General features: G+C 45.8%; 1 protein-coding gene across 2 annotated transcripts in view; it reads left to right on the top strand.

Annotated features, from left to right (window-relative positions):
- LOC147607020 (squamosa promoter-binding-like protein 1) overlaps positions 1-13,557 on the top strand; it is a 14,991-nt gene extending 1,434 nt beyond the window's left edge. For both annotated transcript variants that reach the window (XM_086791622.1, XM_086791623.1), the window contains 10 exons: positions 1-543; positions 670-842; positions 9,815-10,632; positions 10,717-10,791; positions 10,935-11,042; positions 11,177-11,294; positions 11,368-11,503; positions 11,589-11,772; positions 11,995-12,600; positions 12,680-13,557. The exon at positions 1-543 is cut by the window's left edge. In XM_086791622.1, coding sequence (XP_086647748.1) covers positions 1-543; positions 670-842; positions 9,815-10,632; positions 10,717-10,791; positions 10,935-11,042; positions 11,177-11,294; positions 11,368-11,503; positions 11,589-11,772; positions 11,995-12,600; positions 12,680-13,150 — 3,232 coding nt within the window. In that variant the 3' untranslated portion in view covers positions 13,151-13,557. The remainder of the gene's footprint in view (positions 544-669; positions 843-9,814; positions 10,633-10,716; positions 10,792-10,934; positions 11,043-11,176; positions 11,295-11,367; positions 11,504-11,588; positions 11,773-11,994; positions 12,601-12,679) is intronic.
- Positions 13,558-15,093: the final 1,536 nt, after the last annotated feature.

Genomic DNA, 15,093 nt, shown 5'->3' with positions numbered 1-15,093 from the left:
TCAATTGCCATTGACGTGGGAAAATCTCTCACAACAAGATGGGGGAAATGTGGATGCTTCTCGCTCAAAGAACTGGAAGGATTCTTGGGAGTGGAATGGCTTCTTGTTTACAGCCCAACCGACAGGATGTGGGAACAATCTACATGGAGGAGGCCCCCCACAACAGGCCCAGGGCTCCACGTTCAAAACTTCATCTCCATTTGACAAGTCTGAAGTGAATGGGGCCCAAAGTGAACCAACCTTGCTCGAACTTGGGCTCAATAATAACACATTGGCAATGGACAATGATGATGGTCTCTTGGCTTTAAAGCTCGGTGGGAATGGTCACTTGGGGGGGGCGGACGATCTTTCCCCAAATGTGAAAAGAAGCCGGCATTCTCCGCCTGAAACACAAAGGCCACGGTGTCAGGTTGACAATTGCACTGAGGACTTGCAAAATGCAAAAGATTATCACAGACGGCATAAAGTCTGTGAGTTCCATGCAAAGGCTTCAAAAGCTCCAGTGGCAAGGATAATGCAACGGTTTTGTCAGCAGTGTAGCAGGTAGCTCACTATGCAACAATTAGGCAGAGAAGTTGTAACTTCTTTCACATGCTCCAACACATACGCACGCACATGTGCACTCACATAGGAGACATTTTTAAAAAATAAATTGACAACCTTTTGCAGATTTCACTTACTACAAGAATTTGATGATGACCGAAGAAGCTGTCGAAGACGGTTGGCTGGACATAACCGGCGTAGAAGGAAAACTCAGCCAGATGCAGCCACAACTTTAGCATGTCTCTTGGCGGATCAAAATGCTCTTTCAAGGATTATCAGTCCACTAGGACAACTCCAAGGTTGGTTTGCAGAACCATTTTTTGGTGTAATCTTTGTCTATGTGCACTTCTTTCCTCTTGGCGTATCTTAGCTGCATGTACTGGACATGCTTCACCACACTATAAGTGTATGCCTCTGCCATGGTCTTTTGGCCTAACAATCCTCTCAATCCCAGTCATGATAAACCCTAATTCAGCTTGCACAACTCCCACCTAGGATTGACCTAGATGCTTTGATACCAGTGTGGCATGACTACTATGTGGAAGCATGCTTAATGATGATTAACACAAAGCAATAAAGATTAATGCTAATCACATGGCCATGACGTAGTGAAGTAGAGAGAAGGAGAAGAGAGACTTTTTACCTAACCTACTCTTACTATATATTACTGAATGAATGAGTAATTACAATGATTGTCATAGATCCAATGTAGATCTAGACTATGAATGCTATGAATGAACTTATGCTTATCGTCCTCCACTATGCGCTGATGGAAAACGCTGATTTGGAGATGTACTTGGTTGATCCAAATTGTTAGATCCAAATTGTTAGACTGCATGCCCTTGGACTTCGGCTCTACAATCTCTGTCTTTGAATGGATAGAAATGACCATGACTTGCCTTTATATAGGGATTTGATAGCAAGTTGTATGATGTATCAGGTCGGCCAGCCCCTTTTAGGCTACAAAAAGTCATAAAAAATGTGTTCATATTGTGCCCATAATATACATCCCAACCATTGGTGCATGTCTTGGGCACCTCCGGGCACCTATAGGGCTACCGAATTGGCTCTAAATTGCCCATAATCTTCCTCCAACTTTGCCCTTTAGGTGGCTGCAAGAAATAAGCGTGTCCACGTCACACCTTGGAAGAGTGTGCACATGACAACAACTGTAGTTGCCCTAATCAAAAAATTGATTTGGGGCTTTGTTAATTGGCACCTGAGTGAGTTGTCTCCTGTAGGCAAAAGTATGGAGCAGTGGGCGGAGGTGGCAGCATTGGCTGTTTGTTGGGTGGCGGATGCCCTAATTAGGGCAAACTCCTTGTTGGAGCTTAGGCTCCCTTAGTGGGGGCCTAGCAATGCTCTTTAGCTCTTTTGGAGGGGCTTTCCAAGCAAAACATAGATATGCAAACAAAATGAGCTCCTTGACTGTTGTGCTGTTTTGCCCACGAGTTGCTGAAGAGTGCTCTGAACCTTTATAGTTGTAGCCTCAGCTTAACAGGCTCTGATGCCAATGTTGGCTATGGTGGAGGAGCTTTGCAAGAGAACATGCATAGACATACACTCATACATAGTCAAGCTTTGAGAAAAAATGTGAGTGTCATGCTGGAAATGTACTTGATAATAAAATGAAAGTACAAAGTACTTTAAGTACTCTAAGACACAAGGTCCAACACACAAGGGTGTGTTCCCACTGGGAAAAACTCTCTGTCCAGCTAGAGTAAAAAGTGCTCGTGGGTAGAGGTGTTCACATCAGGACTTCCTAGAGCTAACAAGAAGAATGTGGTTGTAGATGCGCTATCAAGGAGACCACAGGTACATTCAATGACCATTGCCTATCATAGAGAGTTGGATTCCATGAGGGATCACTATGTGCATGATGAAGACTTTGGTGGGATTATGCGAAAGTCATGCTTATGTATGGTTTTTAACCTAGATCACATGTTACAGTAGGATTCTCAGGACTTCAGCATGATTTACAAGATATGCAGGAAATGTTATAAGTTGCGAAGGAATCTATTAGAAGTGCTCAAAATAGAGATAGGTTTTATTCTAATAGACATCGTTCACCCAGAGAGTTCTCTGAAGGGACGATGGTGTATTTGCGAGTTCCGAAAGATTCCGAGACTTTACGGACAAGTCGATCACCGAAATTATCCCCTAGATACTGTGGACCATTTCGTGTATACGACGGATTGGTTCAATTGCATATGAATTGGACTTGCCTTCTTATGTGAAAGTTCATCCTGTATTTCATGTTCGTAGACTTAAGGAAGTATTGGGTGGAACAGATCAGCTAGTTACTCCTTAAGAAATTATAGATGTCGAGGACATGACATTTGTTCCGCACGAACCTGAAAAGATTCTTGGATTTCGTGAAAGAAGATTACGTAATACGCTTATCACGGAATACAAGATCAAGTGGAAGGACCATGTTGAGGAGGATGCTACATGGGAGACATTGACTACTCTTCAGAGAGATTACCCTGGCTTTTTAGTGAGCTCATGAGTGAGCTCTTAGAAGAAGGGGAGTATGTCATGTGCACAGTGTGTATCTACCGTGTGCTACACGCACGCAAGACTAGTTTCGAGACTTGGGGACGCTTGGAGCTAGGCAAGCTGATTGATGAGCTGAGTTAGGGATAGACGGATGGGCGGGCACCCAAGTATGGACGGGCGGGCACCCAAGTGTGGACGCCCGATGACCGGCCAAGAGCCTATAAAAGGGTGGCCAAGGTTAGTCATTAGTCATATAGAGAGTCTTGCGAGTTTGTGAGAGCTCTATGGTCTTGGAGCCTGGATCTAGTGCAGACGTGCACCTGCTTTACACAGTCAAGGCCGGCAGTAATCTCGAGGCCCGCGAGGGCAGCTTCGTGGCGATATGGGACGTCGCGAGGAGGAGATTGGTCGGTACGTCAACCTAGTTAGCTCAGTTCGTGGCTCGGTGGGGACAACCAAGACTGTGGGCTTGCCCACGGCTGTCATGGTTGGGAGGTGAGTCAGGCCTGCACCCCCTTGTTTGTTTGTTCGTTTGTTTGCAGGCTTCGAGTCTCGTACCAAGAACGATCACGAGGAGATCCGTGGGGATTTGACAGGCCAACTGCCTATTCAGCAAGCGTGGAGTTTTCTTCTACTGGCCGACTTGCTTTATGCAGTCGTGGAGCTTTCTACTGCTGGCCGACTGCTTCATGCAGTCGTGGAGAGCCACTAGCGTTGTCCGACTGCATGCATGGGGCATATAAATAGGCCCCATGCCCCCCACCACTTATTCATTTAGTTATTTGCGGGATCTTGTGTATAGAGAAGAGTTTACACCTATTTCTCTATTTTTCTTGTGCTATCTATTTTCTGCACTCTACTTGCTCTTGTCAACCCAAGTTTGGTTATCATTTCCGTTGCATATTTTGACATGGTACCAGAGCCCTAGGCTCGTGATAGATCTTGGGAGTTTTCTGAGCAAGAGGGGGATCGATAGGTTGCTGATTGGTGGACTGTTTTGGACTGTTCGGGAAGAGAAGTTGCAAGAGGAAGGCGGGCTAAGGTGCTAGATAGCCACTTGCAGGTTTTAAAGATTTTTTTTCCCACCCACCCAACCTTTAAGTTTACTCCCCGCGATGGCAGATTTACTAGAGATGGCTGAGAAGCACGTGAAGATTTCGACTCTCCCCACGTTCCCAGTGGACCATCAGTTGGACGGGTCCAACTACGGCATATGGAAGGTCATGATGGAGTCTGTGCTGGAGTCATATGACCTTGCTGATTTCATCATCATCGGGGTTCCATGGCCGGAAGCAGAGGAAGGGGAGTTACTGTCGATGAGGAAGGACCCAGAGGCACAGGCACACATGTGGGATTGTGTCAACGCCAGGGTCCGGTCATTTATTTTCCTCAACTGCACACCACAAGTGATCAATCATGTAAAGCACATGACGCTGGCGAGAGGCATATGGGAGCACTTGGCTTCTCTTTATAACAGGGTATCACCCATGAAACGGATCTCATTGGAAGTGCAGATGCGGGTTATGAACCCTGCAAAGTCCTCGACGATGCGGGAACACATTAACAAGCTGCAGGCCCTTCAGCAAGAAGTTCTACAAGCTGGGAAGGAGATATCATTTGAAGACATGGCCATCACTTTGCTGTCCCACTTGCCCGCTCAGTATTCTGCTTTCTACTCCTCGTTGATTACGAGTGGCAGACTCAGCACCATTACCTGGGAGGAGCTTGTGCCAATGGTCTTGGACTAGGAAGAACGTTTCACGAACCCTCCTCACAGCGGCGGTTCGGAGGCCTTAACAGGCCAACAGTCGAAAGGCCGGAATAACAACAAGGGCAAAGGGAAGGCTTCACCGAAGAAGTCTTCTGAGAAGAAGCCTGACTCAGAACGCGAGGAGCTGAAGGCCGAAAGATTCTGCAATGATTGTGGCGAGAGGCCACTATTGGAGGAAGTGTCCTAAGCGGACAGGGAAGAGTGCTGATTCCTCAGCCTCAGCTGCGCAGACTCCGGCATTTGTGCACTTAGAGATGATGGACTCCGACGCTTCATCATCTTCGAGCGAGGAGGCAGTTGGCTTCACCGTGAAGGATACCTGGGAATGGATTCTTGATAGTGGTGCTTCCAGGCACATGACTCCATTCCGTGACTTCTTTCTGGATTTGAAACGGCAGTCAGGTCGCATCTTTATTGGTGACAACTCCACTATTCCGATACATAGTGAGGGCCGGATGGAGATTATTCCCGACGGAAAGGGGGGCAAGCATGCTTCCCGTGTTCTTTATGTCCCTGCTCTGGGTTTTCATCTTCTGTCAGTGCATGAAGTATGCAAGACTGGCTTTCGGGTGGAATTTGAGGAGCATTCAGTTGCTCTATGGGACCGTGAGACTGGCCAGGTTGTTTGGGAAGGCGGTGTGGAGAATGGTATCTACAAGCTCTCTGCACTCTCCTCGTTGACAGGTTCTCAGGTCGGAGATTTGTGGCACTTTCGTTTTGGCCACTTAAATGTGGTTGCATTGAGGCGAGCTTTCCGAGACCAAATGGTGGTTGGCTTGCCGGATGTTGGTAGTAGGCAAGGGCGTTGCAGTTCTTGCATACGTGGTAAGCAGCACAGGGAATCCTTTCCGAAGCAGGCTTCTAGGCGGGCTTCGAAACCATTGGAGTTGATTCACACTGACTTGTGTGGACCTTAGCAGACACCATCTTTGGGAGGATCTCTCTACTTTATGCTGCTTGTTGAACCGTGCAAAAGCTTGGTCCTTCTGGGAAAGAAAGTAGACCCACGAGGATTGGCATGTGATGGTGGAGAAAGAGTCTGGATTTCAGGTCAAGACTCTCAGGGCTAATAAAGGAGGTGAATTCTCCTCGACTGTATTTCTCAGATTTTGTGTAGATCATGGCATCAAAAGGGAACTGGCCAATACAGGATTGCCTTCGGAGAATGGAGTTGTCGAACGCAAGAACAGGACTGTGGTGGAGATGGCGAGGACCATGCTGGAGCATCGTAATCTTCCTCGTCCACTTTGGGGAGAGGCTGTGGCAACGGCTGTCCATACCCTCAACCGATCTTCGACGACTTCAGTATCCCATATGACTCCATTTGAGGCATACTTTGGCAGGAAACCTGATGTCTCGCACTTCCGTGTCTTTGGGAGTGACGCGTATGTACATATTCCGAAGAAGCAGAGGGGGAAGCTTGACTCCAAGTCCCGCAAGCTTGTATTTGTGGAGTATAATTCTCTTTCCAAGGGATACAGATTGTATGATCCAGACAGGAACGAGATTGTTGTCAGCCGGGTTGTGGTCTTTGAGGAGCATGTTCCAGTATCCACTGTCGAGGAGCCGCCACTTCTTGGAGATCCAGAGGAGTCTGATGATGATTCCCAGACCATCATTCCAGTTGATCAACCTCAGTCAGTACAAGAGGTTGAGCCCGTAGCTGGAGTAGAGCTCCCGCGACCACAGGAGGCTCCACAATCTGTTCGAGTACCTAGGTGGTTGTTAGACACCCTTCGGGAGTCCGGTGTCACGGAGTTACCCTCCGAGTGGACCACAGAGGACGGCCCTCGAAGATCACACAGAGTCCGAGATAAAAGCAATACAGCGGAGCTTCTTCAGGTGAACTATGCTTTGATGTCTCGTATTATGCGGGACAAGGAGCCCACTTCTATCAAAGAAGCCCTTTCACAGGATACTTGGAGGAAAGCCATGCAGGTGGAATTTGATGCCATTGAGAAGAACAACACTTGGGAGTTGGTTCCAAGGCCGTCGAAGCGGTTAGTCATTGGTGTCAAATGGGTCTTTAAGACCAAATATGCGTCTGATGGGTCGGTGGACAAACACAAAGCCAGACTTGTGGCTAAAGGTTATGCTCAGCGGCCAGGCATCGACTACGAGGATACCTTTGCACCGACAACACGGATGTCCACGATTTGGACCATTCTTGCCCTTGCTTCTTCTCAGAGGTGGCCCGTGTATCAAATGGATGTAAAATCTGCGTTCCTTAATGGTGACCTGCAGGAGGAGGTGTATGTTGAGCAGCCTCCAGGCTTTATTGTTCCAGGATCTGAAGGGATGGTTTACAGGTTACGTAAGGCCTTGTATGGTCTTAAGCAGGCTCCCGCGGCTTGGAATCAGAAGATTGATTCCTTCTTTGTTCGGACTAGATTTTAGAGATAGGTTGCAGATCCAAACCTGTATCTCTTTCGGGAATGCGGCATGGTCACGATTATCATCCTTTATGTGGATGATCTCATTCTCACTGGCGGTCATGTGGAGCACATTGGAGTGACGAAGGCTGCCTTGTCAAAGGAGTTTGAGATGACCGACTTAGGCTTACTCCACTTCTTTTTGGGATTGGAGATCTGGTAGACCCAGAGGGGGTTTTTCATCTCTCAACAGCGGTATGTTCATGAGTTGCTTGAGGCCTTTGGGATGGAGAACTGCAAGCCTATTACTTCGCCGATGGACCCGAACACAAAGTTAACCGTTTACTGATCCTTGTGAGCCAGTTGATGCCTTGTAGTACCGGAAGTTGGTTGGTTCATTGATCTGGTTGCTGAACACCAGATTGGACTTGAGCTTCTCCGTGGGGCTGTTGAGCTCTTTCATGCAGACGCCATTGAAGTCTCATTGGGACGCAGGATTGCGGATCTTGCGGTATCTGCAGAGTACGAAGGATCTAGGACTCTTTTACACAGGAGGGGACGGAGTTAGGCTCCAAGGTTGGAGTGCTCGGATTGGGGAGGAGATCCAGACACGAGGTGATCTACTTTAGGATACAGTTTTACCCTCGGCTCAGGAGCAGTTTCTTGGAGCAGCAAGAGGCAGCCAACTATTGCTCTCTCTTCGATAGAGGCAGCGTGCCGGGCTACTTGTGGTGCTGCTTGTGAGGTTGTGTGGTTGCGGAGGTTGCTAGGCGAGATTGGGTTTCCACAGAAGGAGCCCACAGTCATCCAGTGCGATAACCAGAGTTGTATAGCTATTGCTCGGAACCCGGTCTTCCATGCCCGGACCAAGCACATAGAGATACAGTATCACTTTGTACGTGAGAAGATCTTGGCTGGTGACATCTTGCTACTTTATTGTTCGACGGAGGACAATGCGGCGGACCTGTTCACGAAGTCTCTACCTCAGGCTACGCTCAGGTGGCACTCCAGCTCCCTTAGGTTGATTTCACAGCGAGGAGCTGAGAGGGGGTGTTAGAAGTCATCTCCTGTCTATTTGTATACACCAGGGCCTTTGTTGTGGGTGTGCCCGCCCTGTATAGGTGTTTTATCATTTTTCCTCACTCCCCGTATTTTTTCCCCATTTTTCCCCATTTTTCGGTGGTGTGGATGGATGCCAGATGTTGGCAAGAGCTTCTGGTGGCTGGCCGACTGTCCATTCAGCAGTCGTGTGGCTGGCCGACTGCCTATTCAGCAAGTGTGGAGTTTTCTTCTACTGGCCGACTTGCTTTATGCAGTCGTGGAGCTTTCTACTGCTGGCCGACTGCTTCATGCAGTCGTGGAGAGCCACTAGCGCTGGCCGACATTAGAAACTGATATTGTGTTTTCTTTTTGGGAATTCAAAACTTTAAAAGAGACCTCATTCCTCCCTTCATTCATCTGCTAGAGGTGATGATCTGACCTTTTCTAGCTCCGTTCCTTTCTGTCCAAGTTCTCGGCTTTCTGTAGGTTAGTTTTTTTTTCCTTCAAGAAATTCGTTTGTTGAAGACTTGCAACTTTGTCTTCTTTGGAACTGAAGATGTTGACTGCATAATTCTTATCCTGTTGCAAAATGGTGCATGTGGCATTTGCATCCTATATAATTGTTGGCATTGCTTCAATCACTGAGTCTAGGCTAGATTCCAGTTGAAACATCCATCAGGTAACCCTCCGACTTGGACTTAGAAGTCCTAAAGTTTTCCCATGCTTCTGCTCCCTAATTTATGACACCCATACTAGGTCTTGATGGCCTGACTCCCTCCCCCCTTAAAAACCGCCAAACAGCTGGTCATAGCTGTTGGTCTGCTGGTAGACCCCTTTGGGCCATCTGGGGCTGCTCTAGGGCAGAAACTAAGGGCATTAAAACCTTAGTATAAGGTTATCCCTTCTTCTTTATTGAGATTACAGAGGGCAAGTGTGGATTGAGATGACCGCAGTGCAGGTGCTGCTGCTGCAGAAGCCCCAGTGTTATTGCAGCAGATGACAGTCCTATCAGAGAGCAAGACTTTAGCAAGAAACTCTTCTATGGAGGTGTGTATGCTCTCTGTAGTGCTAGCCTTCATCATGGTTTGAGAAGATAGAAACTCAGAGTGGTGGTTTATTATGAAAGTTTGACTTCTCAAGCAGACACATCTTTATACATGAACCTGCACCTACGCTTGGGCGCTGATGATGTGAGGATGTCATAGCAGGTAGTCTATGCTGTGTAATGGAGTTTTTGATTTGAAGCTTTGTGAGTAGAATCTCTTTAAGATTGGACTTAGGTTTTTATTAAGTTTGGGAAATAACCTGAATTTTCCACTGGTATGATCCTTCTATGGAGGTGTTTGTGAGTTGGTTTGAGATCCCAATGCTGGAATACTAACCCCTCTTACCAGGCATTGGGGCTGTGCTCTGTGGGGAGTGGGGCTAGGGGAGGTTGGGAGGCAGGCTAACAGAGCATAATCCATGCATGCTTCTATACACTGAAAGGTTACGTAGCTAAAGTAATAATGCAATTGGTGTTTTAGATAGTGTTGAGCTGTGAGCATCAATAGATGGGCATTCAACATGACTTTTTTTTGGGTGGCAGGAAAGGATGAGCTTGAAAGGCTGCTTCGGGTACTGAATGGGGGAGACACACTTCTACAGGCCCTGGTGAATGCAAGAGCAGCAGTTGGAAATGCAGAAAACAAATCTACAACAGTGGGAAGTGCACCACCCAATGATCTCGTGAATGCAATTGCTAAGTCACAACTTCTGAGCAATTTTCTGCTTTCCAACCCTGCACTTGCTTGCAACTTACCAGCCATAGCAGCACCTGCCGACACTTCAATTTCAGCTTTGTCCAATGCACTGCTATCATTTCTGTCACAATTGCAGCAGAAAAATAATGGGAATGTGGCCCATGGTGGGCCTGTTTTTATACAAGAAATAGGAAAGCAACCAGAGTCTGGCATGAATGGATTAGGCACACATTCTACTTCAAAGCAGAATGCCTACTCCAGGCACTCTACTGGGGACCAACTTGTTTCTCTTGCACTTCCAAGCTCGACTGAGCACCTGCCAGTAGCTAGAGAGCCCATCACACCCCCTCTGTGTAGTGATAAATCAAATGACTCGAATGGAGATTCCATGGATGAAAGAAGTCACATTGATTATGCTCGAAGAGGAGGCATGAATGAGAGCTATATCCAACAAGATTTAAGGCACTTGAAAGATCAAAGAAAAGGCTATCATGACACATCATTGATGCTGTCTGCCGCCCAAAATTTTCAAACAGCGGGAGCAATCCAGGCTAGAGACACTGTGTGTGTCCGTCCAGATACTCAAAGTACATCCCTGGAAGAACATTTCGAGACAACAGCCTTGGGGTCTGATCACTCTTCAGATTCTGCTCTCGACAAGCAGGTATCTCATTCTTTAGTATAAGAGCATGTTTGTGCTGGGTTTTTGTGCTCCCAATGATACTTGTTCGATGTTTTTGACATACAGGAACAGACAGTCCAGCTATGGTTCAAGATCTTTGACAGGGGCCCCGCAGATTTACCTTCTTCACTGCGAAAACAAGTAAATCAAAGGATTGGAGTTTAAGATGTCACTTTTTGGAGTTATGGGTGCCCTTGCTCAAGTGGCTATCTCACCACACCGCACACAAGGGGCCTGTGATACCTTTTTTAATCCTCTGAACGTGCTTGTTTTTCCTTCTCCAGATGCTTGAGTGGTTGGACCATGTGCCTACTGAAATGGAGGGTTACATCAGACCTGGCTGTATCATACTGACGGTTTTTCTATGCATGCCAGTGCATGCCTGGAAGAAGGTACGTGATCCATCGAAGCCGGTGCTGCACAAGTTAATCTTTCTTATATTCTCAAATAGGATCACCTCCATGTTGAGTGTACTCTAGTCTCAAATATGGAATCGATGTCATCTTAACATGATACCAGTTTGCAGTTATGTAGAAATATTGAGGGGAGCTTGTACAAGTTGGTGCGGAGCCCAGACGGGGATTTTTGGCGTAAAGGGCGGGTGCTTGTGCACCTAGGGGAGGCCAGTGCTTTCATTATCGAAGGTAGGTTAGTCTTCTTATGAGCGCAGGGTCCTCTTCTGGGCATTTAAATTAAATATTTTGCACGCCAATGCAGGAAAGGTGTACCAGAACACGAACCCCAAACCGCTGCAGACACCAAATCTGATTTTAGTTCAACCCTTTGCCGTAGTCATGGGGGAAAATACGGATCTGATCCTAAAAGGTCACAACCTTAAGGCTCCTGGCACAAAGTAAGGAAGGTGACTTCAAGTTTCTTCGAAGTGTGCCACTGCTTGTGTTCTACAAACACTTCTCACATCTCTTTTTATTTTTCAGAGTCATATGTGCGTATGAAGGGAAGTGTATAGACAAGGAATTGGTGCCTACCAGTTTTCGAGAGAGAAAAAGGGATAGAGACGAGGAACAAGGGATGCCTCTTGCAGGACCTGATGGACAGCAAGAACATGCCATTACCTTTCATGTGGGGCCTTTCAATAATATGGGCCATAGTTTCATTGAGGCAAGTGAATTGGATTGTTGGCACGAGTCTAATGTGTGCGTGCATGCATGTGTGCATGCATGTGTAACACATGCAGTGTGTGGATATATGTATGTATATTTATATCTATATGCATGTATGTATGCATGCATATGTATATACAAGTGTGCATGCGCACACGCGCGTGTGCACTTGCTTCTTAACCTTTTAAGAGATTAATCTACTTTTTTTCTTAACAACCAGGTGGAGGGACAAATGATTAAGGGCAATACTTTTCCCATTATTATAGCAGACAGGTCTATTTGTGAAGAAGTGTGCTCATTAGAGAAGGAATTCGTAAGAAGTCTTGTGAATCAGAGACCCTTGGAAAACACGAGGCCAAGCAAAATAGAAGCTGACATCACTCACTTTTTATACGAGCTGGGTTGGCTTCTACACAGATTTCAATGGAAGGTACACTACATAGATTCGGGGATACAAGAATTTTCCCCTGCAAGATACAGATGGTTGTTGCGGTTCTCCGTGGAGCATAACTGTTGTGCTGTGGTAAGGAGGATTTTGGACTTGCTGTTTAGTACGGGTGGTAATTCTACGGGGTATGTAAATTCAAGGGCTCTTGAGACTTTATCAGAAGCCAACCTATTGCACGTTGCTGTTAGAAGTAACTCAAGGGCTATGGTGGAATCCTTGCTGGCGTATACTCCTGCTGCTGCTGCTTCAGACTCAAAGCAGAGATATATCTTCAGGCCTGATACTCCCAGTTATGGTGGGCTTACACCTCTTCACATTGCTGCTAGCATGCATGCTGCCGATGGAGTTGTGGACGCATTGACAAATGCTCCAGAAGAGGTGTGTATTAACCACCATCTGCAGGTTTGAACCTCCGTCTAGGTCCTATTAATGCTGATTTGATCATGGGGTTATGCAGTTATGGGCAATGACATGGACCAGTGCGAAGGATTCGGTTGGTCAAACTCCTTTGATGTACGCATTGGCTGCTGGCAATCGTGCATCTGTCAAACTGGTGCAAAGCAAGCTGCAAAAGCTCCGTAACACAGATACTTTGGAGAGAAAGGGAAGTGATGCAAGGCCCCCACATTTGGCCTTAAGTATAAGTGGTGAGGATGCCGCCAAGCCAATCACTCCTTCACCGAGAAAGATTCCCTTGACAAAGCAAGTACAACACTGCACTTGCACGGGCAGAGAAATTCTAACCCAAAACCTTCGTTTCAGAGTTCGTGGCTTTAAGGCAGGATCTGTGTGCCGTCCCTTCGTGTTGTCAATGCTTGCTGTTGCAGCAGTATGTGTGTGTGTAGGGGTCCTGATGAAGGGTCCTCCAAGTGTTAACTTTGTGCAAGGTCCATTTGTATGGGAGTCCATCAGGTTTGGCTTCAGTTGAAGCCTTAAGTGCAACAAGAAACAAATGGCAATGGGAGCCTCTTGTCATTGAAGAGCTACATACATACATAGAGGTGAAAGTTTAATTATACCGTGTGTGTGTGTGTGTGTGGAAACAGATGTCAATGGGAGCCTTGTGCCATTGAAGAGCTACATAGAGTGATGGGAAGGTTGAATTATATAACCAACACCCCCCCCTCCCCCCGCGGGGTTGAAACAGCTCCTGTTTGAGGGTGGGAGGAGTATGAAGTTGCCTGCGTACTTCTTTGGGATTTCATAGCCCACTGCCTTACTACTAGAGATTACTTCCACATGCCAAAAAGTCAAGGTTTGTAAAACAGGTGATCACATGATACAAAACACCAAGTTCTTTATCATCCTTCAAAATCCATTTGCTTGTTTATCAAATTGTCTGAGCATTTCAGTTGTTCTGCACCTCTTTTGCTCTATCTTCTTGAGATGAAGGATGGGCTATATAAGGAGATTTGGTTAAGATCTATGTGATGCCAGTCTATGTAAGCAATCTATGAAATTGATTCCAGAGCGTTGGGTGATTCCGTCTTTAGTTTTAGCGCTGACTGTGTTGAGTTGTCATGCACTGAAAGGAATCTGCAGGTTCTCTACACTTTTCAGAATCGATGAGATGATGCTTGGTATAAGTACCATGGCAGCAACCTTGATGTGCCTATCGATATGGTGTCTATTAGCCAATTGCCATGTATCCTTGAATTCCCTTCTGCATAATAACTCTTTCGAGCCATTGTGCAAAAAAGGCATCCATTTGTATGTCATAGGGGATGTAAAAAGAGGTCATGTTTGAGTACAAATGACGATAAAGAAGAGGCCTAGTTTTAGGGAAGCTAAGGACAGCCAGACCCTACTTTATCAGCAAAGCAAATGAGTGGTTGAAAGCTAAAGCAAGCTTGACATCCCGAAAATCCGGTCATGGTCTCATCCAATCCTTGTGTGACACTACTACGGCATATGTATCAAGTAATTTGGGGAACCCCAACCCCAATGGCAGTTGAAAGTTGAATATTCAAGGCAGGTGGTAACTACAACCACATGACTTTAGACCATGAGAGATTAAATATGTACAAGTGTTGGTCTAATTAAGTAGTTTTCTGATTTGGTTTTGTGCTTACAAACAAAAAATACAAGCCCAATTGACACGGAAAATAGTGATAGCAGTTTGCATTTAAGTAACATGAAACTTATTGTGAGGATTTAAGAACACAATACACATTGCAAATTTTTTTTTTGTAACGTGGTATATTGAACATGCATGAAATTGTCAGGTTGTAGAAGTCATCTAGACCATTACATCAACATTAGTATTTGAATTGAAATTGCTTCTAAGCACATTTCCAATAGCACTTGGATAAATTTCCTTCTCTTTAGCTGATTAATCAAGCTAGTAGTCATATATTATGGGTGGTAGACATCAAATCACTTGATTGGAGCTTGATTCAAAGAACACAAGCCATGATGCATTGACGACTTGGTGAATATACCTTCTTTATTATCTAGTAGATAAACAAGTTATATATAATCTAGTAGGTAAAATTAGATGGTATAGCTTGATGAAATTGGTAGCAAAAGCTAGACAGGTTTAAGATGCAGAGATACACTCACGAGGGGACAAAGAAGGTCAAAACAGTTGGTTTTTGTGGTGGATCAAACATGATGATTGAACTCATGGTGAAGGCAATATTAGGCTAAACAAAAGAGGTTAAGACTAATCACATAAGGTTAGGATTAATAGCAACATAATAATAGCATAATGATAATGTGAGAGAATGACTCTTCCATTAGATGAGAGCCTTTATATAGGTATAAGTGATTAGCAATGAGATTAAGCTCTAATCCCTCTCAATCATCTCCTAGATTTGAGCACGAAAAAGTGAGTATCCACTTGTCATTCTTAACTTGCAATTGGCGCCT

Source organism: Cibotium barometz, chromosome 56, assembly GCF_041138505.1.
Source record: "Cibotium barometz isolate CiBa-2024 chromosome 56, ASM4113850v1, whole genome shotgun sequence".
Taxonomy (NCBI): Eukaryota; Viridiplantae; Streptophyta; class Polypodiopsida; order Cyatheales; family Cibotiaceae; genus Cibotium; species Cibotium barometz.
Note: the sequence above shows the minus strand (reverse complement) of the source record. Positions and strands in the feature narration are given on the sequence as shown.